This window comes from Girardinichthys multiradiatus, chromosome 20 (genome assembly GCF_021462225.1).
Source record: "Girardinichthys multiradiatus isolate DD_20200921_A chromosome 20, DD_fGirMul_XY1, whole genome shotgun sequence".
In the NCBI taxonomy this organism is placed as follows: Eukaryota; Metazoa; Chordata; class Actinopteri; order Cyprinodontiformes; family Goodeidae; genus Girardinichthys; species Girardinichthys multiradiatus.
In genome coordinates this window covers 4,224,253-4,248,715 of record NC_061812.1, presented here as the reverse complement: position 1 = coordinate 4,248,715, position 24,463 = coordinate 4,224,253, and the positions used below count along the sequence as shown (strand labels likewise).

At 43.0% G+C, this 24,463-nt stretch overlaps 1 protein-coding gene and 1 long non-coding RNA gene across 2 annotated transcripts; one reads left to right on the top strand and one right to left on the bottom strand.

The window, feature by feature from the left end:
• Positions 1-820: 820 nt before the first annotated feature.
• Positions 821-22,572, bottom strand: rbl1 (retinoblastoma-like 1 (p107)). Its single transcript, XM_047348574.1, has 22 exons — positions 22,281-22,572; positions 19,155-19,288; positions 18,617-18,820; positions 18,264-18,328; positions 17,632-17,760; positions 17,227-17,390; positions 17,084-17,148; positions 16,806-16,971; positions 14,732-14,898; positions 13,112-13,224; positions 12,803-12,906; positions 12,520-12,657; positions 12,123-12,287; positions 8,690-8,825; positions 7,576-7,806; positions 6,362-6,558; positions 6,090-6,266; positions 5,325-5,396; positions 5,154-5,241; positions 4,280-4,428; positions 4,028-4,192; positions 821-2,791 (listed from the first exon to the last, which is right to left on the bottom strand). Exons 1-22 carry the CDS (start codon positions 22,440-22,442, stop codon positions 2,597-2,599), a joined length of 3,186 nt encoding a protein of 1,061 aa, XP_047204530.1. The 5' UTR covers positions 22,443-22,572; the 3' UTR covers positions 821-2,596.
• Positions 10,613-11,574, top strand: LOC124857354. Its single transcript, XR_007035575.1, has 3 exons — positions 10,613-10,835; positions 11,088-11,519; positions 11,560-11,574. It is a non-coding gene; the product is annotated as an uncharacterized LOC124857354 (long non-coding RNA).
• Positions 22,573-24,463: the final 1,891 nt, after the last annotated feature.

The window sequence follows — 24,463 nt, the reverse complement described above, 5'->3', positions numbered from 1 at the left end:
ACCCTCTGGAGTGATTGGTGCTCGGCCTTCGTGCAGCTAGAGATGCACACTAAGACGTTAAAGGTCGGTCTGCTACTGATAGCACAACGGTAGAAGTTTACCACAGACTGATGAGGGATTTTAATCCTGCAGTGAGGCAGTGTTAATGCCTCGGCTGCAGACAGGAACGGTGGGCTAAAACCGGATCTGTTACATCACCCGACAGACGACATCCCACGACACGGGCAAAGCTGCACAAGTCTCTGTGCCACGCTGGTACAGATGGCCAACAAGCTAGATCCAGGACTGGCTGTGTCAAATGACACAAGGTGACATCATGATGGCGGCGTCCATCTTGACATAAATGATTCAGATTTCCAGGAAAAGATGTCTCGTTTTTCAAGACTCTCTTTTCCTTTTCCATTCTTATCCATGACTGGAAAATGTTAAATTAGTAAATTAATTAATTAAAATCCTCTTCATACATTATAGGCTCACAGATATTTAATGTGTTTTAAAACCTGTGAACTTTGAATCGGTAATCCATAAAAATATTTCTTTTATGTGTGTTTATAAAAATTAATCCTTCCTCTGTTTTCATCCACGAGTCAAAGATAAAAATCCTCCAGCTTCTGGGACCCTTTTCATGTATTTTGATGTTGAAAATAGGACTGTTCGGATCCTCAGAACCACTTCCTCTAAACACTGGAATGGGTTTGCCTGATGAAGGTCTGTTATTTATCGTATTTAACAAGTTCAACCATTTCTGGGAGTTTCATTTGTTCGTAAACCATGAAAATAAAACAGGGACAAATAAAACAAAAAACTAAATGAGAACAAATGAAAAGAGGAGAACTGAACTTTATTTTACAAAGATTATTGCATCTTATTGATTATATTTTACATTTACAAAAAACATGAAGCCCTTTCTTACTTTTACATAAAGTGAAATAAAGAGATTAAAAGTTCAAAATTATAAAGAGATTAATCACTAACCGCTGTTGCAAGAACAAGAACAGCTCTGCAAAAAGTCCAACTCAACATAAAAATGATGTGTAGATGCAAAACACCCGGAGCAAGATTACTGCTAGCAATAAACCAGCCAGCACTGAATGGGTCAGAACCACATAGAAGCACATCAAATGCAAACAGCAAATCTTTTAAAATCTAATTTTTAACAACAAAGATCAATTTTACAATGAAAAAGATCCGATTTCAGAAGACACTATAAACAAGTGGGTCTTCTTCAACCCTCCCAAAAATAAAACTCTGCAAAGCTTTTTAGTTTCCAGAATACTGTCACTTGTTTGGCACCATGAGCAGGTACATGTTTGTGGCACTAGCGGCCTTTATATTAAAATGTACAATCCCAAAATGGGGTGGAGACACGGAGGAAAGGTTTGTTGGGTCAGGACTCGAAACCAGAGACATCTGCTTTGATGATTGAGGCTTCCATACATCGAGTGATCTACCGCCGCTCCAAAGCCCGCAGTGTCCCCACCTTGAGCAGTTTAATACTTTCCCTTAGAAATTAAAGTTGTAATGAACATTATATATTTTTATAAGGCAGAAACGTTTTTGTTTTTTTTCCAATAAATGCATCAGAGTCTGAATAAAAGGGGCGCAGGTTGCAAATCATGTAAATTAATAATAATACATTTATTTAAGTGACTCAGAGCGCAAAGGACAAATCAAGCCAGAGAAAACCAGAGAAAAACCACATGATTAAAGGTTTCACAGAACAGGGCGATCACAGTGGCGTGGCGCTTAACGTAGCGGCGTGGCGCTTAACGTAGCGGCAGGGCGCGACGTGTAGCGTAGCGGCATGGCGTGTGACCCATGTACGGAGGCCTCAGTCCTTGGCACAGATGTCCCTGCTTGAAGTCCTGATCCAGTGAAACCTTCTGCATGTCCTTCCCCCTTTCTACACCCCATTTCAAGACTGTCAACTTTGAACTAAAGGCCACAAAGTGCCACAAAAACAAAAAAAGACGAAAGTACATCAGAGCAAACAGCTGCACTGAATTTATTTTTCTCTTTTAGTAACAAATTTCAAACAATGCAATGAAATGTAAGAGCTTCATTCTGGGCTGAAGCTCTCTGAAGGATTCGTAGCTCTGGTGTTTGAGAGTCGTCCTGCACGCCGCTCATGTATCCTGACCACATTTTCCCATTTAAAAAATAAACTTTACAATTCAAACCCAATAATCTCAACTGTGGGGAGATTTTTAAAACCCTGAAACTGGAATTAAAATATGGAAACAGCTTTGTTTGATTTCGAGTGGTTCTGGTAAATTCAGCCCACAGACAAACATAAATAGATCTAAAACAGACATTAGTGGATCAGGTTCACAGTCAGCTGTTAAAATAATCCTGAAGAAGAACATCTGGGTTAAAGAGGTCAGCTGATGGTCCTGAAGTGGCCCAAATGTTACATCTTTTCATAATAATACTGGTACCAATCAGAACTTTAGCGTCATCACAACAAAGGATGAGTTAGGTAACAGAAATAGGTCTAAATCACCTGCTCTCTGACCCTCTGGTCACAGAAACATCTCTCCACGTGTAACTGCTGGCGTCGACCTTCATTACTTTCCTCTCAGCACTCCAGGTTTCATCAGTGACTCTGCCGCTCGGACACAACGTCCTGCAAACGCTTCAGCAGCACATCAGGACTGCTGCCGTTCTCTGGACACGCCCTCTTACTGGGCGAGTCGCACGCTGATGACATCATCACGTCCCCTTCCATGGTGAAGGCCCTCTTCCTGCTTACACATCCCTGTCGGATCATCCGGTTTATGTCCGACAGCTCCTATATGGAGGCAGCAGTGAAGGGATACGACTTAATTCCTCAAACGCAAAGATGCTGCATGACTAGAAAACAACCTGCTCATTTTCCCGTTGAAACAAGGAGAAACGTTAACGTTCTAGACACCAAAGAAACGACAGATTCAAATAAATAACGTGATTTTCAAGCACAAGTCGTATTTTTAAACTAACCTACACAAATCTGACCAGTAGAGGCGAAGAAGAGGTTAAAACAGTTTGCTAAAACCATCCAACAAGAAATGATTTTTAACACTGAAGCAGTTTGCTTATAGTGTGAGTGCGTGCCGCTCCCAGCGTATCATACGATGTGACATGAGAGGAGCACATTTGAATAGAAGAAGAAAAACAGAGTAAGAGCGCGAACCCAAAGATAAACGGGTTTGAAAATGTCTCGTGAGGCTATGAGGACTAGTGAAGAGCTGCAGACGCACATCTACACCTGAACACCAAAGTAGCGACAGAAAGCCCGATGAGACGGACTTTCTTCTTCGTGCTTTTTTTCTGCTCAATCAGCTAAATACTGCCCCCCAAAATAATCCGTTGCAACTGCACGACGTTGTTTGGTCCGGTCTGAAAGCGAACCGGGCCAACTGAAGGCGTGTATTTTCTCCCCATTACCGATCCCTGGACCGGACCAGCAGCGTGAATGTGGCCTAAATAAAATCCAGTGCAACCAATTGCCTTCAGAGGTTACCAACATTGCAGAGTCCACCTGTGTGTAAATACATAGTTTATTTTTCATTTTATCCATATCTTTCCCCTTAAATTCATAATTCATCACGACTCTGTGTTGGTCTAATTTAAAATATACTGATCTTTCCAGCTATGATGTGGAAAAAATGTGAAAAATCTGAAGGGGCAACTGGAATATAGAAAGAGTTCTTCTCCAAACTCGCTTTCTTTCACTCATGTTATCTGGAAACATTTTGGTCCCGTTAGTTTAGTGAGACATTTCAGACCAGAACAGCTGGTGAGTCAAGTGTTTTTCATCTTAGGTCAGATTTAGTTTGGAAAGCTGTGATGTTCATAAAGGTTTGTAGGTTTGGTGATAGTGAAAGAGTCTATTTTCTTATGTGCTTCTTCCAGACGCGACTCCGTTACACTGGTTCTGCTTTGCCTGGATTCCCGGTCAGAGCAGGGCCAGACTAGAAGAAGTCAGGAGCATCTTCTGATGAGAACATCTCAGGGTTGCTCTGTGTAAATGTGTGTGTGTTCTCACCTTGGACGGGCTGTTGTTGATCCTGTAGGTGTATGAGTTTGGTGTGAGGCAGCCTGCAGAGTTCTTGTGAGGCGACACATACAGCGAGTGTCTCTGACTGACCCGACGAGGCGACAGAGGCTGGGCCCGGACTGACGGGAACGGAGAGAGGGGAGGAGCGTCCGCCTGGAGAACCCAACACAGACACATGATGTTTTCATCAGTATCAGAACATGTCGGCTAACCCAGCCAAAACCACGGAGCATGCGGTACCCGGTTCTCGCTCGTGGCGTATCGCAGAGCGAAGCTCTTCATCTTCAACACAAACACAGTGTTATAGAACTGGATGACATCACCACGTTCCTCCTCTACTGATTGGTCAGACTTTCTTTCAGCTGGGTGCTGATTGGCTTTCTCTGCAGCTGAAGCAACACAAAACAACTGATTTCATAAATCACTGAAATACAAACAGAAAACTGGTAGAATGTAGATTTTCACTTAGAAACACGGCTGAAAGACTTTAGGAGCTGATTCCGTTGCTGAATACTGCAATTACAGCTTAGATTACAGTGAACCCACATTTTCCTTCATGTGTTCTTTCATTTCCATCATCACAATGTCCCCACAACACCCTGAGCTTTCTGATCTTGGCCAACATGGTCTATCTGAGGTCTGGGTGTAGAGTGCAGTAACAGCCCATCTAAATGACCCAATGACCCAGAGTGTTACTGAAAGGCATACGACTGTCATATTGCACACATTGATGTTGCTATGATAAATCCTGTTTAATACAGAGTGCACCTCTGCCTGGAAACAGCTGGCTCAGCGATATCACAAAACTTTAAATATAAATTCTGAAATTGGAACTCAGCCAAAGCCTATTTAGTTTTTTTTTTTTACATCTTCAGACTGTTTTTGCTGAACAGCACATTGTTGTGTTTGAGGTCATTTACACATGAAGTCGGGCTGGATATGAAGATGTGACCTCCAACCTGCAGAAGCTCCTCAATAAAGATGCTGAGATCCCTGACCGTGGCTGTAACTGGGACTTCTAGAGTGGGTCAACATGTTCCCAGTGTAAAGTAAGCTTCCCTGTGGTTTTCCCACTGTAAAACCCAATGTTAAAGCAGCGAGTGTCTTTTCTTACATTCTCCACCAGAAGCAGAGTCCACCTCCATGTTTTCATCAGCTGGCTGCTCTCTGGGAGCGTGGCGCAGTAAGACACTGCGGTACACCTGAACACACACACACTCAGTCAGCCTACACTAATAAGATTATTTTAGCTGTAAAAGTTCAATAATTAGTAAGTGTTTCTCACGTGGCTGCTGGCTTGAGGTTGGCTGCGGTAACACTTCATGATGTCCTGGAAGGTGTGAGACTCTTTGGTGATCTGCAAAAAGAAGGAAAATGGTGACATTTGCTGCTCCTACAGGAGCCAAAGCTCCAGCCGACAATAACACAGAAGCTCCATGCAGAGAGACCCGAGGCCGGGACTCGAACGCTGGACCTTCTTGCTGCAGGAAACAGTGCAAACAACTGCACTACCGTGCAGAACCATCATGGTGTACAGCAGGCACAGAGAAATAGACTTGCATCCCTGGTTAGGAGGTGTGGAAGATCATAAAACAGATGAGATTTTTCTGCAGCTTCATAATCTCTCACTGACAAATTAAAATAAATGTATTCTTTATTAGTACATCTAAGAATCAAAGAACTCAATTTTCTAAAACAATTTACTGGGGCTGCACAATATAAGGAAAACATGTAGCCCTGAATATTAAGAATTACATCAAAGATGATTGATGCGCAATTTCCAGACTCTTTCCCTCTTTGAGCCACAAAAAACTATACAAGGGCAGCGAAAGTATATCCAATGGGCCAAATACTTTTATGGTAAGCAGAATTAAAATGCTACAAAAAATCGTTTCCCTCAAAGTTTAAAATCCTTATTTAGGGACAAATAAAGTCGGGAACCAGATGTTTTTCCTCCGGTCACACAGCAGCATCCGTTTTTCTCTCTGAAAACAGCTGTCAGCAGCTTCACTCATTCTTTATTAAAATGAAAGCTTTTCAGTGTTCTTACTTTGGATATAATGTAAATGCAGCACAGCAGCAGCTGGTCCAGATGCCGTTCCTTCATCAGGTCAGTGCAGTGGACCAGAGCGTGCTCGAAGCATGTCCAGATTTTCCCTCGCAGTTCTGAGGGGATGTCCAACTTTAGGCACAGATCTCTCAGGCGAACACTGGCCAGGTGATACACCTGCATAGGCAGACAGACGATGACTTGGTCTGGGAACAAAGACGGCTTTCTACCCCCCCCAAGAGATCTCTGTCAAGGCATTTTCCAGCTCCTACCTTCCTGAAGAACAGAGCGAGTGACCCGGTGCGTCGCGGCCGTCCGTTTCCTGCCTGGGGTTCGGTGCCGGAGGCAGGAGCTGCAACAGCCCCCCGAGTCGGGGAGGAGGTCAGCAGAAACTGGCCCGTGACAATACCAGAGGAGTCACATGGCTGGACTGGGATCAGTGTAAAGGTGCGCTCACCTGCAGAGAGTCCTACAGAAACAAAAAGAGGTAAACACAATAAACTGGTTTAATTTTACAATAGAAATTATGACAAAAGGTTATTTCTCCGTGTCAAACGAGATTTTTAATAAACCACATGGACATTTGGATTTATATTAAAAATACTGGCAATAGTGATACTATTAAATGTTTTAGATGTTTCACATATCATGAAGCAGCGCCATGCTGAAATTATTCTCTGACAGTTAAGAGAAGGCCTTCTGGAGTAGGAACTGGTCTTTGATAGTTTTACTTGATTTGTTAAAATAAAATAAAAGATAGTTTTAATACATTAATGATAACCTGATTACAGTTTTAATGCCAGATTTTAAAATGTCTAGAGCCCAAAAAGCTCATTTAAAAGGTGAGATTTTCCTTTAGGGGATTTTTTTTAAACATTGTTACCAGGGGTGCCGATACGTTTGAATGGCATTTATTTGTGGTGACGGCTAAAATGTTAAACTCACATTGTGCTGTATCAAAAATCAAGGATAAAGAAAAACATTTTAAATGAAAGAATTGTAAAAAGAAGAAGATTTTGTGAAATTCAGAATAAAATCTAGAAATTCAACAATTTTTCCCCAAATTTGAGTCTTTTTTAAATCTTTTTAAGAACTTTGAAGAGGGATAAATGAGAGGCTGAAGTTTAATGAGCTACAATGATGAAAATGAGATGTTTTTTATCTGGATATAAGGACAATACCAAGATTGATGGATCTGTATCATGCTAATTTAAAGTTTCAGAAGGTTTTTATGGTGTACTGGAAGAGGTTAACGTGGCTTAATTTCCAGAAAGAAACCCTTATTTTATCCAGTACCGCAGTGTGTTGCAGCACCTCTAGTCTCTGACTGAAATACACACCTGTTGGAAAACAGAGGCTCGTTCTTTATTTGGGCTCATCCAAACCAACCACATGCCAGGTGGTTGGTTTGGTTGAGCGGTGCGCTCTGCTCTCCCAGAGAGCAGAGGCGGTGCAGCGCGGTGGGTAGGTGTACAGGTGTGACTACCTTGCAGAGGGATACTCAGGATGGTGGTCTGGGCTCCCTGGCCTCCGTTCTTTTGGGTGCTGTTACTTGTCCCAAACGTCAGTCTCTTGGCAGGAGATGGCAGCGGGCTCACGCTGATGCTCAGGCCTGCGGGGGGCGCTGGCGGGTCGTCGCCAAAAAGCCGTCGCTTGGCGCTGCCAGCTGCAGGAGAGCTGTATCTGTCATGGACCGACAGCGGAGAAGGAGGCACCTCTGAAAGGAAGAGAACATGTGAGAAAAATAACTGAATTCATACTAAAACATCAGAAATCACATAAACACATGATCAATTTAGCACATATCTATCTATCTATCCATCCATCCATCCATCCATCCATCCAGCCATCCATCCATCCATCCATCCATCCATCCATCCATCCATCCAGCCATCCATCCATTCAGCCATCCATCCATCCAGCCATCCATCCATCCATCCATCCAGCCATCCATCCATCCATCCATCCAGCCATCCATCCATCCATCCAGCCATCCATCCATCCATCCATCCAGCCATCCATCCATCCATCCAGCCATCCATCCATCCAGCCATCCATCCATCCAGCCATCCATCCAGCCATCCATCCATCCAGCCATCCATCCATCCAGCCATCCATCCATCCATCCATCCAGCCATCCATCCAGCCATCCATCCAGCCATCCATCCAGCCATCCATCCATCCAGCCATCCATCCATCCATCCAGCCATCCATCCATCCATCCATCCAGCCATCCATCCAGCCATCCATCCAGCCATCCATCCATCCAGCCATCCATCCATCCATCCATCCATCCATCCAGCCATCCATCCATCCAGCCATCCATCCATCCAGCCATCCATCCATCCATCCATCCAGCCAGCCATCCATCCATCCAGCCATCCATCCATCCATCCATCCATCCATCCAGCCAGCCATCCATCCATCCAGCCATCCATCCAGCCATCCATCCATCCATCCATCCATCCATCCAGCCATCCATCCAGCCATCCATCCATCCAGCCATCCATCCATCCATCCATCCAGCCATCCATCCATCCATCCAGCCATCCATCCAGCCATCCATCCATCCATCCAGCCATCCATCCATCCATCCCCACCTTTACGTGCGCTTCCCAGACCCGACCTGAACTCCCTGATCCGAGGGTGAATGATGGGAGAGTGGGCCACCAGTGGCAGGTGGGACTGGCCATTAGTGGAACCAGAACCCGTATCCAGACAGGACGAAAAGTTCACCTGCACAGAGACGCCAGCTGAGATGTATCCATCAAACAGCTTCATGAGTTCATGCAATTATTCTGTTAATATTTGGGAGCCGATCACCTTTAACTGTTTTAACCTTTAACCTTTTATTAAAACCTGAAATAATTAACTATGCTGGAGTTGTTTGACATGTTACTGAATATAACGCTCACAAAGATGTAAAAACATTAACAGTTAGAATAAATCAGATAAAAATAAATATATGAATCAATATCTGATGGAGGTGGACTGCCAGAGCAGAATTTCAGCCTGTGGTTCTGCTGAGGTGTTCTGGAAGCCCAGGTTGCTTTGATAGCGGCCTTCAGGTCATCTGCTTTGTTAGGTCTGGTGTCTCCCATCTTCCTCTTAACAACAGCCCATAGATTCCCTATGGGGTTCTGGTCAGGCTAGTTTGCTGGCCGATCAGGAACAGGAACACCTTGGTCATTGGACCAGCTTTTGGTACCTCTAGCATTGCGGGTCGGTATTAAGTCCTTCTGGGAAAGAAGCATGAAGTCCTGGTAGATGACTGTGTTGACTGTGTACTTCAAAAAAAAAAACAGTGGACCAGAACCAGCAGATAACATGGTACCTCAAATCATCACTGAGTGTGGAAACTTCACACTGGACCTCGAGCAACTTGGATTCTGTGACTCTCCTCTTCCTCCAGACTCCTGGACATTGATTTCCAAATGAGATGCAGAATTTACTTTCACCTGAAAACAGGACTTTGGACCATTATGCAACAGCCCAGTCCTTCTCCCCAGCCCAGGTAAGATGCTTGTAGCCCAGGTAGGTAAGACGGTTGTAGCCCAGGTAGGTAAGACGGTTGTAGCCCAGGTAGGTAAGACGGTTGTAGCCCAGGTGGGTAAGACGGTTGTAGCCCAGGTAGGTAAGACGGTTGTAGCCCAGGTAGGTAAGACGGTTGTAGCCCAGGTAGGTAAGACGGTTGTAGCCCAGGTAGGTAAGACGGTTGTAGCCCAGGTAAGATGCGTGTAGCCCAGGTAGGTAAGACGGTTGTAGCCCAGGTAGATAAGACGGTTGTAGCCCAGGTAGGTAAGACGGTTGTAGCCCAGGTAGGTAAGACGGTTGTAGCCCAGGTAGGTAAGACGGTTGTAGCCCAGGTAGGTAAGACGGTTGTAGCCCAGGTAGGTAAGACGGTTGTAGCCCAGGTAGGTAAGACGGTTGTAGCCCAGGTAGGTAAGACGGTTGTAGCCCAGGTAGGTAAGACGGTTGTAGCCCAGGGAGGTAAGACGGTTGTAGCCCAGGTAGGTAAGACGGTTGTAGCCCAGGTAGGTAAGACGGTTGTAGCCCAGGTAGGTAAGACGGTTGTAGCCCAGGTAGGTAAGACGGTTGTAGCCCAGATAGGTAAGACGGTTGTAGCCCAGGTAGGTAAGACGGTTGTAGCCCAGGTAGGTAAGACGGTTGTAGCCCAGGTAGGTAAGACGGTTGTAGCCCAGGTAGGTAAGACGGTTGTAGCCCAGGGAGGTAAGACGGTTGTAGCCCAGGTAGGTAAGACGGTTGTAGCCCAGGGAGGTAAGACGGTTGTAGCCCAGGGAGGTAAGACGGTTGTAGCCCAGATAGGTAAGACGGTTGTAGCCCAGGTAGGTAAGACGGTTGTAGCCCAGGTAGGTAAGACGGTTGTAGCCCAGGTAGGTAAGACGGTTGTAGCCCAGGTAGGTAAGACGGTTGTAGCCCAGGGAGGTAAGACGGTTGTAGCCCAGGGAGGTAAGACAGTTGTAGCCCAGGTAGGTAAGACGGTTGTAGCCCAGGTAGGTAAGACGGTTGTAGCCCAGGTAAGATGCGTGTAGCCCAGGTAGGTAAGACGGTTGTAGCCCAGGTAGGTAAGACGGTTGTAGCCCAGGTAGGTAAGACGGTTGTAGCCCAGGTAGGTAAGACGGTTGTAGCCCAGGTAGGTAAGACGGTTGTAGCCCAGGTAAGACGGTTGTAGCCCAGGGAGGTAAGACAGTTGTAGCCCAGGTAGGTAAGACGGTTGTAGCCCAGGTAGGTAAGACGGTTGTAGCCCAGGTAAGATGCTTGTAGCCCAGGTAGGTAAGACGGTTGTAGCCCAGGTAGGTAAGACGTTTGTAGCCCAGGTAGGTAAGACGGTTGTAGCCCAGGTAGGTAAGACGGTTGTAGCCCAGGTAAGATGCTTGTAGCCCAGGTAGGTAAGACGGTTGTAGCCCAGGTAGGTAAGACGTTTGTAGCCCAGGTAGGTAAGACGGTTGTAGCCCAGGTAAGATGCGTGTAGCCCAGGTAGGTAAGACGGTTGTAGCCCAGGTAGGTAAGACGGTTGTAGCCCAGGTAGGTAAGACGGTTGTAGCCCAGGTAGGTAAGACGGTTGTAGCCCAGGTAGGTAAGACGGTTGTAGCCCAGGTAGGTAAGACGGTTGTAGCCCAGGTAGGTAAGACGGTTGTAGCCCAGGTAGGTAAGACGGTTGTAGCCCAGGTAGGTAAGACGGTTGTAGCCCAGGTAGGTAAGACGGTTGTAGCCCAGGTAGGTAAGACGGTTGTAGCCCAGGTAGGTAAGACGGTTGTAGCCCAGGTAGGTAAGACGGTTGTATCCCAGGTAGGTAAGACGGTTGTAGCCCAGGTAGGTAAGACGGTTGTAGCCCAGGTAGGTAAGACGGTTGTAGCCCAGGTAGGTAAGACGGTTGTAGCCCAGGTAGGTAAGACGGTTGTAGCCCAGGTAAGACGGTTGTAGCCCAGGTAAGACGGTTGTAGCCCAGGTAGGTAAGACGTTTGTAGCCCATGTGGAGGATTCATCTGTATCGACTCCAGCCTCAGCCCACTCTATATGAAGGACTCCTAAGTTCCTAAATAGATTTTATTCTCAAGGTTACGGTTATCCCTGTTGCACCTTTTCCTACCACACTTTTTCCTTCCACTCAATTTTCTATGTATATACTGTACCTTTCTCACAATATTCTAATATTCTGAATCACTGAATTTTGGGTTTTCATTCTCTGTAAGCCATAATTATCAAAATGACAAGAAATAAAGGCATAAAATATTTCACTCTATCTGTAACAAATCTATAGAATATATGAGTTTCTCTTTCTGAAATGAGTGACAAAAAATACTGATTTTTTTAAATAGTCAAATTTAGCTGTAGGTTTGCTGAGTTGACTGTAAATTATATTAAACAAGGAAAAGAACCTTCCATTCACTATTTGTTTTTATACAAGGTAATAGGAACCCTTCACGCCGCTGCCAGACCCACATATCAGATGCTTTATTCAGAACAGAAACTTTCTTAAACCTGTTATCTGGTGTTGGGGTTTCTGCTCACCTCCTCCACTGTTGGGACTTTATTCCCAGCAACCTCCAAGGAGCTCCACAGAGCAGAATCTGAGGTCCACGCTCGGCTCTCCAGAACCTGCTCCTCAACGGAGTTCAGATGCTTCACCATGTCACGGGACAAGCCTTCCTCTGAGCGGATGAACACCTCGATTACCTGCATGAAAACACAAAACCGTCTTGTTCAGTTATGAGCTACACACACTTTAAATAACAGAATTTATCTTTACAGAGAGGCTGATGTTGGAGGAAACGAGGAGATTCACCTTTAGAAGGTTTAAACTAGCGTTAATCAACCTGCTTTGCTCAGCAACAACAGCTGGATCATTTTTATTCTGCACTGGTCACCATGTGACATTAACCTGTATGCTCTGCTGGGATTTAGTTACCTTAAAGAAGTAAAATGGGGCCAGTTTGAAGACCTTGATGATCCAAGGGAAGGTCCTCTGGGAGCTGTAGGAGAACAGCACTACCTCCAAACAGCACGCCATCAGGGAGCAGTGGAAGATGTCCTGCTCAAGCAAAACCTAACAGCAAACACACAGACGCACTTTTCAGTTCAAAGCAACAGTCGGTTGTTCTATGAATAAATAATAAACCTTCACATGTGCCATTTAACACAGTGACTCGTAACCATTCTGGTCTTCTGGTCCATGTGAAACTGCTGCTTACACTCATGTCTCTGCCCTGCAGCCGTTTGGTCTCCTGAACTAGGACGTTCTCCAGGACTTTATAGTAGAGGATCTCCGCCAGCTTCCAACGATTCTCTGCAAAGTCTGAAACAAAAAGAAGCGCATCACATGGCTTCTGGTCACTGGTGTGTTCAGACACTTTATACCGGTTCCATCCGTTATCCTATGAGCTCTCTGATATATTCTGGCATCACAGACGTCTCATAATTTAAGACATTTTGTGGTAAATAATTCAAAGTCCGCCACTGCAGTGACGGGAGGGAATCCAGCTTCTTTCTGTTGTTTTTACCAATGTGAGATCCTGGCGTGTCCTCAGAGTCGTTGGTGTAATGTTCTTTGAAGGTGCGTCCGAGAGTTTTCACTCGAGCCAGAATGGACTCTGTAGGATCTCTGGAGCAGGACCTGCAGGATATAATCACCATATATTTACATTATACCTGCAACTCATTCAAAACTATCAATAACAAGCCAATTATGTTCAGGGATTCTTGATCATCTTCATATTTTTCTGATTATATCAGCTCTTACTGAGGGTTATATAAGAATGTTCAGGAACAGCTTTGACAGTAATAAGAATATTAGGACAAAATCAAAAGGAGTAATGAAAACTGCTGCTATTTCTTACTGGTTGTTTCTTCTTAAATGTTAAGAACTTTCTGATTTGTGAACCTACGAGAGACATTTGTTCCTACGGCTTACAAACATAAACGCTCCAGACTATTTACTCCTTTAGGCAAGTAGCAAACAGGAGCTGCTGATTAAATGTTGTGGGCTAACTGGTCATCAGCAGTGTGAGCACCTCTATGAAAGCTTTGTTGGTCTGGAGCATACAGGCGCATGTTAACCCAATGCCAAGCTGGAAAGAGATCAGCAATGTCCTCAGAAGCTAATCTAATTTAAACTCCATAATTGTACCATGAGAAGAATATTCACAACAGAAGTGGACGTCTGAACAGATGAATCCAAAGGTCAGACTGTGCATTAATTAAAGAACCTGCAGAAAAACCCAAGAGGTCCATTTGAGCTGCTACATGTTAAATGCTAAAATGTTTGACGGGACAATTAGAACAGACTGAACCAGTATGGTTTGTTTGGAAGGATTGGCAAGACAAAGGCTCTTGTCTCATTAACGTGTATAATTGCATGGCATACTTTATAAAGTAGTATCTCAGTGAACCAGGAAACTTCTGGAACACTTTCCCTAGGACAGATGAGGCCGAAACACGAGATGTTTGGCCATCATGAACAACAGGCACGGTGGGGGAGGAATGATGATGTGGGTTTGTTTTGCAGCCACAGGAACTGTGTGAACTCCACTATTTATTAAAGTACTCTAGAGTATTAGAGTTATATGTGAGTACTGGAGTACTAGAGTAGTATCTGCCACCCAACCAACATCAGAACCGTGACCCAGTAATCCCAAACACAGCAGGAAATGTGCATCAAAAGGACTAAAAAAGAAAGGAATAAGAGGCTGGAACGGCCCAGTCAAAGCCCAGACTTAAAATACTGATCTGAGGCAATGTTGGAAAGAAGAGTGGGTCATAACTCCTCCTCAACGATGGACTGATGAAGTCAGAGAGAATATGACAGCTTACTCTGTTTCTCCCATGAAGATATTAAGACTCATAGAAATGTTCTTCTAGTTACTGTATATACTCCAGAACATTTGAATATACTAGTGAAGATTTATGTTTTTCACAGAATAGTTCAAAGCATAACTTCTGAATAATATCCTACGACTAGAACAGGTGGAGAAACCTAAAGATAATGTGCTGGAGGAGACGAGGCTTGTTTCTATGACCCAATAAACTACAACAAGAAAACCCAGAAATGTTTGAACAATGTCTCTGCCCACAACTCAATCACAACAACTCTGATGTCTGCAGGCAAAAAACAGAGAACTAACTTAAAGTTCTGCAGCAGATTTTCACTGGGAGCCGTCCGTAAACCAGCGACCATGCTCTGCAGCCGGCTGACGCTCTGCGTTGCTGAAGAGACGGGCGTGACAAGCAGGTCCTTCTCCTTCAGGTAGACCCGTCCTGTCAGAGGAGTGGACGGGGCGAGAGAGCCACACTGGACAGACAGAATATTTTCGTCACTACTAATGGTTGTTCTCTCTTGCTTTTTAAAAAGCGTGTAACATCTTTCAAACATGTCCTTCCTGAACAGTTTACAGGCAACATCGCACCAATTATAACTTTAACAAAATGCAGAAAATCTTTCTGCAATTTGCTCCATTCTGAGGTGATCATTAAGTTCATATCAGGGTCGATATGATGCTGAGAAAAAAAAACCCGTTACCGTGGCAACATCTTTCAAAGTCACAGGGTTCTTTCTAGTTAAGAGCAAAAAATGATTAATTACAATAAAACAAATTTAACTTCCTTAATTTGGGCGAAACCAATAAGAAGGGAACAATTCAGCCTTTATTGAAAACATTATTTTAAAACAGTAGATAACACTTCATTAAAATAGTATTTATTGATGTATGTACCTTGGATTCAGTGGTATTTTATTTGATCATAATTGCTTCCATTTTCTTTAATGGAATGCAAATAAATTTGACCACTGGGGGACAAATAAAGGATGATTCTGTACTAAAATAAATTGCGTTTGAAACCAAACTTGGATCTGGCGCGGAAGGAACGTATTTTTTTACAGAGTAAACCAGGATCTGATCCGTTGCAGAGGTGTTCAGCAGCAGAACAATTTCTGTCTTTCTGCTAATGTTGCAGAATATTTCCTTTAGCGTTCGGGGGTAGCAGCAGGGTCGGTTGCTACGGGTTTCTACGTTTCTCTGCTCCGACTGTCAGCTTCAGGGTCGTAGCGATAGCGCAGCTAGCATGTGGCGTCATTTTTTCCTGCCTGTCTGCCTCATAGGGGGGTACCTCAGAACAACGCCCATGTTTGCCTCGTCGGCTAAAGAAAGTCGTATGCTTTATTTTTCTGGATCTACTCGCCGCAATTTGGGCAAATAAGAACGGGTCAGCTTGTGTCAATTTGTATCTTTGTATCAAATCAGTATCTTTAAATCATTCATTTTTATACTATCGTATATATGGAAATATCGATTATTTTGACAACCCTAGCTGACAACCCTATGCACATTCAATCAACCAGTCTCTGGTTCCACATCATCCTGAAGATAATGCAGTGACCTATGACCTATGAAGGAGTGGCGGTGGTGAGTAAAATCAGTAAAGTTTAATGTTTCCTATTATAATTATTTTGTACTGGTCCAAGAGCATCTAGCTGATGCATCTCTACCTGAAAGACCTGCTGACACCTCATGATGGATGCAAACAGTCATTCACTTCCCACTGCTGGAGATAATTAAGTCTAATTGGCTCGTTTTCCAACTCGTCCCGCCTTTCCAAACAACTAAACTTAGACCTGACTGGATTTCATTTCCCTCCAATAATTTTGTCTTTTTATTTTTTTTATTTTTATTGTTTTTATTTGTTAAGTAAAAATGTCAATAAAGTTTGTCTAGAAATGTTAGCAAATATTGATGTTAAAAACATTAACGACAAAAACAAACTAAAGAGATTGGATTTAATATATAAATCCTTTAAGACTTAGCATGAAAAATCTAAATGCATTTTAAAGATGAGGTTGTACATAAAAATAATTGAGAACACCAGGAGTTTCAAATAGAGACTGCCACGAACGACAATTCTTCAATCCTAATTTATTAAAGGTAAAAAGAACACAGAGGAAATATTATTTATGGCGTCCTAAATCTAGACATTTTCTTAGGATGTTTGACAGAAAGCAGATTATGTTGAGATATTGGAGAACAAAACAAGAAAGAGGAAAATTAGTTTATAACAAGCAAACCGCACCGGGAAAGTCAAACTCCCGAAGGTCAACAGAACAGAAACCGTAGTGCGCATAAGAACTGGGTCTGGATGATTATCCAACCACAACTACATGTTCCTGATGAAGAACTCTCTGATTGTCTGTGTTTGGGTTGGTACCTTCTCCACCTGCTGGTTCTGAGCGGCTGCTTGGCTGGCAGCACGTTCCTGAACAAATTTCCTCGGGGTTCCGATTTCCTCATCAGCATCTGCTCCCAGAAACACTCGTTCATCAAAGTCCCCGACGGTCAACACGTACTCCTCATACTCCCTGTTCACGGCTTTACTGTGGACAGAAAAACACATAATACCTCCGAGACTGGTGCAAAACCAACCAAACCATTACAGACTGGAGACAAAGAGACTGGGAACGTGAAAACTGAACCCTTTTTTCTTACTTGTTTTCAATAAAATTCTGCGGATCCAACATCTCGGTCAAAAGGGTCTCGTTTCCTTTCAGGATCTGAATGAAGCACACAGAGAAGCTCTAACAAAACCACTGGTGACTGTCCTCTCAGGTGTGATGGGAAACTGAGCGCACCTGTTTCTGGAACAGCTTCTGTATGTACGGCTTGAAGTAGTGCTGTTTGATGCCTTTTGCCTCCACCACCAGCCCATCATGCAGCTCACACAGCTTCTCCAGCACGCAGGGAGGCAGCTCGCTCTGGGGAACGCAGCCGTCCGCGCGGAACGTGGGAGGCAGACCTGCAGAGACACACGATTAAAAGGATTTAGTGACATTTCAACACGTAAAACAACCGAAACTGGGCTGAAAATCTGCACTAATTAAGCAGAATTATATTTGTATTAAAACTCTTTATAAAGTGTAAAGGTCACAGGGTCTGGTTTTGCTTTTAAACTCTGGATCCCTCCATACATAATAATGAGTATTTCCCCTGATTATATTAAGGCTGAACTGTTGCTTTTTATCCTCAGAGAGCCTCACCTCTGAACGTCGGGTTGATCAGCTCCTTCCTGTTGGCACACAGGAGAGCGTTGCCGAACACCAGGTCCAGACAGCAGAGCAGCAGGTGGTACGAGTTCACCAGGTCATCGCCGATCATCCGAAAGTTACCTTCATGGAAACAAATTCGCGCACATTTGGATCAGTTGGACAGAAGACAGGAAATCCTTCAATAACTTTAATTACCCGAATTAAATAAAAGCCTGACAAGAAAAAAACTGTTTAAATAGTTTCTATTTTTAAGCTAAAAGAAACTAAATCATTTTTATTTATATAGAACACTTCACAGATAAAAATCACAAAGTGCTTCAAAAGAATAAAAAAATTATAAAAAAACAAGTCATTTTAATAACTTTTTAGAGTGTAATTATTCCCTCTGCTGTTAGAATCTGTAAGAACTCTTTTTAAGTAACCAGTGCTTTACATAAATTGGCTGAGAAGATATATTAAACCTTCATAAATAATCATAAAAACAAATCAGTTCCAACTGAAAACTGTGAGGAGCATTTTCAAATGTTCTGCTTCATGCAAGACAAAATGTAAAGATGATAAAACAAATTACACCGATGTCAGCAACCACTGAGTCAGCTGGCTGTCAGTTTATTCCTGGATACCTTTGGTGTAGACGAACAGGGTCCAGCAGAACTTGAACACATCACTAATGTGACAGGGCAGCCGTCTGCAGAGGTTAAAAGAAGAGATACAGTTAGGATGCAGCTCTGCCGCAGCTTCACTGAATGCGACGGAAAATAAAGGAGCCGCTACTTAAAGGCACAAAGAAGCAGCTGCGACAAATACGTCCCAAAAAAGAAAAAGAGATTTTTTAAATCTGTTTTATAAAATGGTTATAATGAGAAGGAAGAGATGGCAAAGAATTGGGTTTTGCAAAAAAAAAAAAAAAAGATGTCTGCAACAGATAAAAGTTGCAGCTTAACAGCTAAACTTTTCCCAGTAAATGGCTTGGTACCTGTGCTTCCTGCTGCGCGGTTGCCGCGGCGCCTCGCATCCCTGCGGATTCACGAACATGTCCCTGAAGATGGGTTCGAACTTGCGAAAGATCACCGTGGAGACCTCAAAGTTTCGCTCCAGCCGGTCCATTCGCAGCCTAAAGTCCTGCGACAGGTTGGACATGTCGGCCCACTTCCGCATCTTCGAGAAGAACTGGATGAGACTAAATAGGTGCCTGGTGTGAGAATCTGCTGCAGTGAGACCGTATCCAACAGGCTGGATTATTTCAAATGCATAAAACTGAACCAAAGTCAGACAAAGGAGCAAAACTTTGTGTGAATCTCGGGATTTCAGCAGCTATGTGACACAAAAAAACCCTTAAAGATTTTACAATAAGGTCAACGAGCATCTTTTTAGAACATGATTTGTTCTGTTGTTGAACTCCAGAAATGGATCCTTTGAAACAGAACCACCTCAATAGCTGGGTTGTGATTTTTAGGGTGCTTTCATGTCTTCTACAGGATGAATCAGGTCCTGAAGGAGTGACGTTTTCTGACCTTAGCTTGGCGCACCGAAGGATCCTGGTGAGGGAGACACAGTTTCCCTCCATCAGCCCTTTCCCCACTGTGGGAGTGGACCCCTTCCTGCAGGCGGCATACAGAGCACAGGCCAGCCAGTGGACCACCTCTCCCTGTAGAGACATTTTTAAACATTATGTTCACTTATTCATGCGTGAAGCAGGTGAATTGTCTGGTCTTGCAGAATTCTGAATTATTTGACTGCTGGAGAAAGTTGCTCCTGAAACATAAAATTATTTGCACAAAATCAGTTTAGAAGTTTCACAACTTTACAAGGACTCACTTCAACACACAACTGGTGTTGAAACACCTATAGGACACCACAGGCCTCCTGCTGGACCTCTTGCAGTTTGCGTACCAGGCAAACAGGTCAGCAGATGAATTAGTCAACCTGGGACTACACCTTATCCTGCACCACCTCCAACACCCAGCAACACGGGCCAGGATCCTGTTAGTGGACTTCAGCTCGGCCTTCAACACCATCAACTCACTCCTCTTCTCTCGTTACACAAATGACTGCACCTCAGCGACCCGTCTGTGAAACTCCTGAAGTTTGCAGATGACACCACTGTTGTTGGTCTGATCCAGGACGGTGATGAGTCTGCATACAGGCAGGAGATGGACCAACTGGTCCTCTGGTGCTGTCAGAACCACCACTCTGCACTATATTGAGTCTAACCGGCTCAAGACAGTGGAGATGATGGTGGATTTCTGAAGAACTCCCCCCACCATCCTCAACAACACTGTGTCTACAGTAGATCACTTCCAGTTCCTAGGAACCACCCTTTCTGCAGACTCGAGATGGTCCTCACACAAAGACACAGTTCAGAAGAAGGCCCAGCAGAGACTGAAGTTCCTGAGGCAACTCAAGAAGTTCAACCTTCCTCAGGAGCTGCTGGTCATCTTCTCCACCACCATCATCCAGTCTGTCCTGTCTTCGTCCATCTCATCCAGAAAACAGGACAGGTCCAGACTGCAAGGACCAATCAGGTCTGCAGAGAGGATCATCAGGGCTGACCTGCCCTCCATCCAGGACTTCTACAGGTCAAGGGTCAGGAGAAGGGCAGCTAACAGTTTATATAGCACTGATTCATAATAATATGAATCTGTCCTTCTAAAACTTTTAGCTAACCTGCACTGTTAAAAAAATTTAATTAAAATAAAATTCATTTGAATTTCTAAAGCTGTTGTTTCAACAGACCTTAAAATATAAACAGGACAATTCATACAGCTACACTGTGTCTCAATACACTACAGGGTTTACATTTACATTACTACATTTTTAGTCTGTTTAGTTTTTTAATTTTTACATTTGTTTTTGATTAAAATGATTTTAATATGTGTATCTATTTTCCTCTCACATACCTTCTGATACACTGGGATAATGGTCTATTCTATTCTATTCTATTCTATTCTGGTGCCTTACAAACAGGCCCAATTTATTTCATCTGTTCTCAGCTGCATTGACCAATCATATCTGCAGCTGCTCTGAAACATATTTTTATTTTTGGGTTAAACAAACATCTGTTACACAAATGTTTTCTTACTGATTGTGTTCAGTTAAAAAAACGGGTTTCATTTTAAAATGTCTCAGGTGGAGCGACACATTAATTAGCTTCCCTGAGGTCATTCACAACCTTGAGGTGTAGGTGGTAAATGCCAGATAACAACCACGTAATATTTACAGATTAAGATTAGGAGTGCATTGGGTGGTAGCTGTTGTAGAACTGTAAGGGACCTGCTAATAAAAGGAAACAGCAAATCAAAAGAAAGAAATAGAGATGCCATATTTAATGGTCCAAGTTTAGCATCTGTATCTTCTAGTTCTGTGCTACAGCAGGCGGAGGAAGTTCTGGACATGAGTGAGACACCTGGACCTGGAGTCTCCAGCTCACCTCTGCTGACTCCTGAGGAGCTTTCCTCGGTCCTCATCGTTTGTTTGCTTTATGTCAAACCAGAGACGCATCATTGCATCATTTACAAAACCACACTTAACATCTTGTTCACTGTTTATACTGAATACCGACCATTTAATCCAGGTTTACAATCTTTGACAACACTGGATCACTACATGCTTTTAATTACATCTACTGAGCTGCAACTGACTGCACCAACAGCCTTACAATGAATCCAATCTGCATTTCAACGTCAGCTTCAAACAATCCCAAAAACAATGTTAGAAACAAAACAAAGTTATTATAATATTAAAATGCTTTCTTGGCTCCATTCTGCTTTGCAGGTGTACACTTATTTGGTTCTGTAAATGCAGCACATGCTTCCAAACCTAATGGCTAATCTTGTTAAACAATATTAATGAAAATAAGTGATTATTATGCCGCTATAGATGTCCTACCACAGTTTGCTCGGCTGCATTTGCTTAACATAGCAAAGGAAACCTGCAGAAATTACTCTACATTTACATATCTATACAGGTTCCATACCAGTATGGATGTTCTTACATTTTTATTTAGTTGTTTAAATTACTTAGCATTTTAAACATTGTGTATTTAAGTAAGTCCTGTATTGTTCTGTAGTTTTTACACATGTTCTAACAGGAAATGAGAACTCCTGTCTCAATGAGACATCTGTTTAAATAAAGGTTTAAAAATGGATAAGTACAAAAATATTAGTAATATATCAGTAACCATGGCCAACCAACAGAGGGAACACATTGCATATAAATGCAGATATTAGGATTAACAAGATTAACGAACATGTTGTTCTAGATTTATTTTCTAAACAGATCATTTTTATTTGATTTCGACCTCATTCTCTCTATATGGTTGAAGTATTATTTCTATTTACTAGATGTTTTTAAGGACCTTCTTTCTACCCAGCCCACACTGGTGATGCTTGACATTCAGGCAGAAAAATGCTGATTATTTCACAGATAAATATCTCTCCAGATCTGTCTAATCTTACTGGAAGGATCAGCACTGCAGATACACAGGGGTCAGATGACGCCCTTTAACCCCAGGGTTGGTGTCTGGGGCAGGACCTCCATGCTGATCTGTTCGGGGCACCTCGGAGGTCTGAAAGTTACTTTATAACAGCGTGACTGAGTGCATGCTGGGTAATTCAGCGGATTTAGGGGACACTGCTCACCTCCAGGGTGTATGTATTCCATATGGCCGTGAAGTTATCCATGGCTTCAGCTGCGGTCTGCTCATCCATGTTCAGTTCTTGACACAACGTCTCCAAACTCCGCCGGACCGAACTCTCCTCCATCCTCCCCGACTCTGAATCCGACGACTCTTCGCCCCGCATTCACTCACTGATTCACGGTTACGGTTTCCACCTTAGAGCCCCCTCCCACGGATGAAAGTTCAACTCCGAAACACCCCGGACACCAACAACAACCCACTCCACAAGAATAGAGCTTCCGCCACCATTACCCACAATGCATCGTGTTGGCGCGAAAACTTTGGGGCTCCGACCAATCAGACGCGAGGGAAACGTCGCTGAAACAAAGCTCCAATCTGGAGCGGCTCCAGAACCCACGTGTGACCGTTTCGGACTTCTTAGTAAACAAACAGTTCAGCGAGAGTTTGATTAATAAATCAGTTTATATGTCTCAGCTGTATTTTGGAAATAAACAACTATAATATCCCACCTACTTATTAATTGTAATTGATTTTTTTGGTTGTGGTTCTGACATTAGACAGTCTGGGTCAATTCGCTGACTAGAGCGGCCCGTTTCCTACTTAGATATTGCCATTTCATACCTTCCTACTTCCATTTCGTACCCATGAACAAGCCTTTTCGTTCCAACGCGTTTAAACTACTGCATATTAGTTCATTTCCCTTGTTAGTTCAATATTCTAATCATTTATACATTTACAAAAACAAGGATGCAAACTTTAAAAAATCTACCCTTTATTTTATAATTTCCTGTCATGTATTTAAGAAGACATAACACTCAAATAATTAGCTTTCTCCAGGTAGAGTTTTTATTGGATATTTTTGCTAATTTGTTGTGCATTATGCTTAGTGCAACTCTGTTAGAAATAGGAACTTTTTACCGAAAGATAAATTCTTTACTATTAAGAAATAAATGGCACATTCACCTTGAATATTCATCTGATTTCACACAAGACTTGACTTATAATTTGACCAAGTACACTTTTTTTTCTAATTTCAGTACTAATTTGCAAATATCCGCTCAAATCGAGTCATTTATACTATTGAAAGGTCATGAGTTTAGAAAGTCATTTAAGATTATTTTAAGAAAATTACTATTTTTAGTTAGAGTAACAGGGTTGTTCAAACTAACAGGGTTAAATGGATACATAACATCTGCTTGCAGATCTTAAATGTTATAATTACATTAAGCAACATAAGTGGGATTTTGAATTTAATTAAACCTTTTGAACCACAGCAGCTAGTTTAAGGTGCAGTATTATTAACGGATTTAGGGAAAAATATTGTGTTTATGCTCAGAGTTCTTCTGTTGATTGCACATAAAGTTGTAACAGCCACAGGAAAGCCATGGCTTCCTGCATTAATCAAGCAGTTAAGCTTGAAGCAGAGAACTCAGAACTGATGAAGAGTCTAATGAAGAGTGTGAATATTGGACACAAGTTCTACAGAGGTTTGTTACAACAGTGAAATATTTAGCAGAATGGGGACTTGCTTTTAAGGATGAAAGTCGCAGGTTTGGAGACATCGATAATGGCAACTATTTAGGCACCATGGAGCTGATCCGTCAGGATGATCCTGTTTTAAAATCCCATCTTGAAAAATATGGGAATGCTGGCAGAGGAATTCCCTTCATACCTATCTCTGAATGTGTGGGAGGAATTATTACAGCTGATGGGACCAAAGGTGCTTGATGAAATCATCAGCAGTAAGTACTTTGCTCTTAATGTGGACTCCACATGTTGACTTTCATCCTGGAGGAGTGCTACCCAACATTCCTCCCGGTTTAAAGCCGTACAGGTGAAGCGCTGTTAGATTCAGTTATGAGTGTTTTAGAGCAGATGGGCATTGATCTTAAGAACTGCAGAGGACAGAGTTTTGACAATGCTAGCAACATGTCAGGAGCCTACAAAGGTGTGCATCAAACAGACCAGCTCATGGCAGAGTGGGTCACCTGCACAGCAAACACCCTAAACCTGGTGGCGGGTAACAGTGTGAACTGCTGTGAGGAGACTGAACCGTTTTTCAGTTTTGTTCAAGTTCTGTTCAGCTTTTCACCAAAGATCACTTCATGCTGGCTGATGATCAGGACAGCTTGCGGCCCATTGATGATCAAAGAATAGAGACTTTAAAATCACTTTCCAATACAA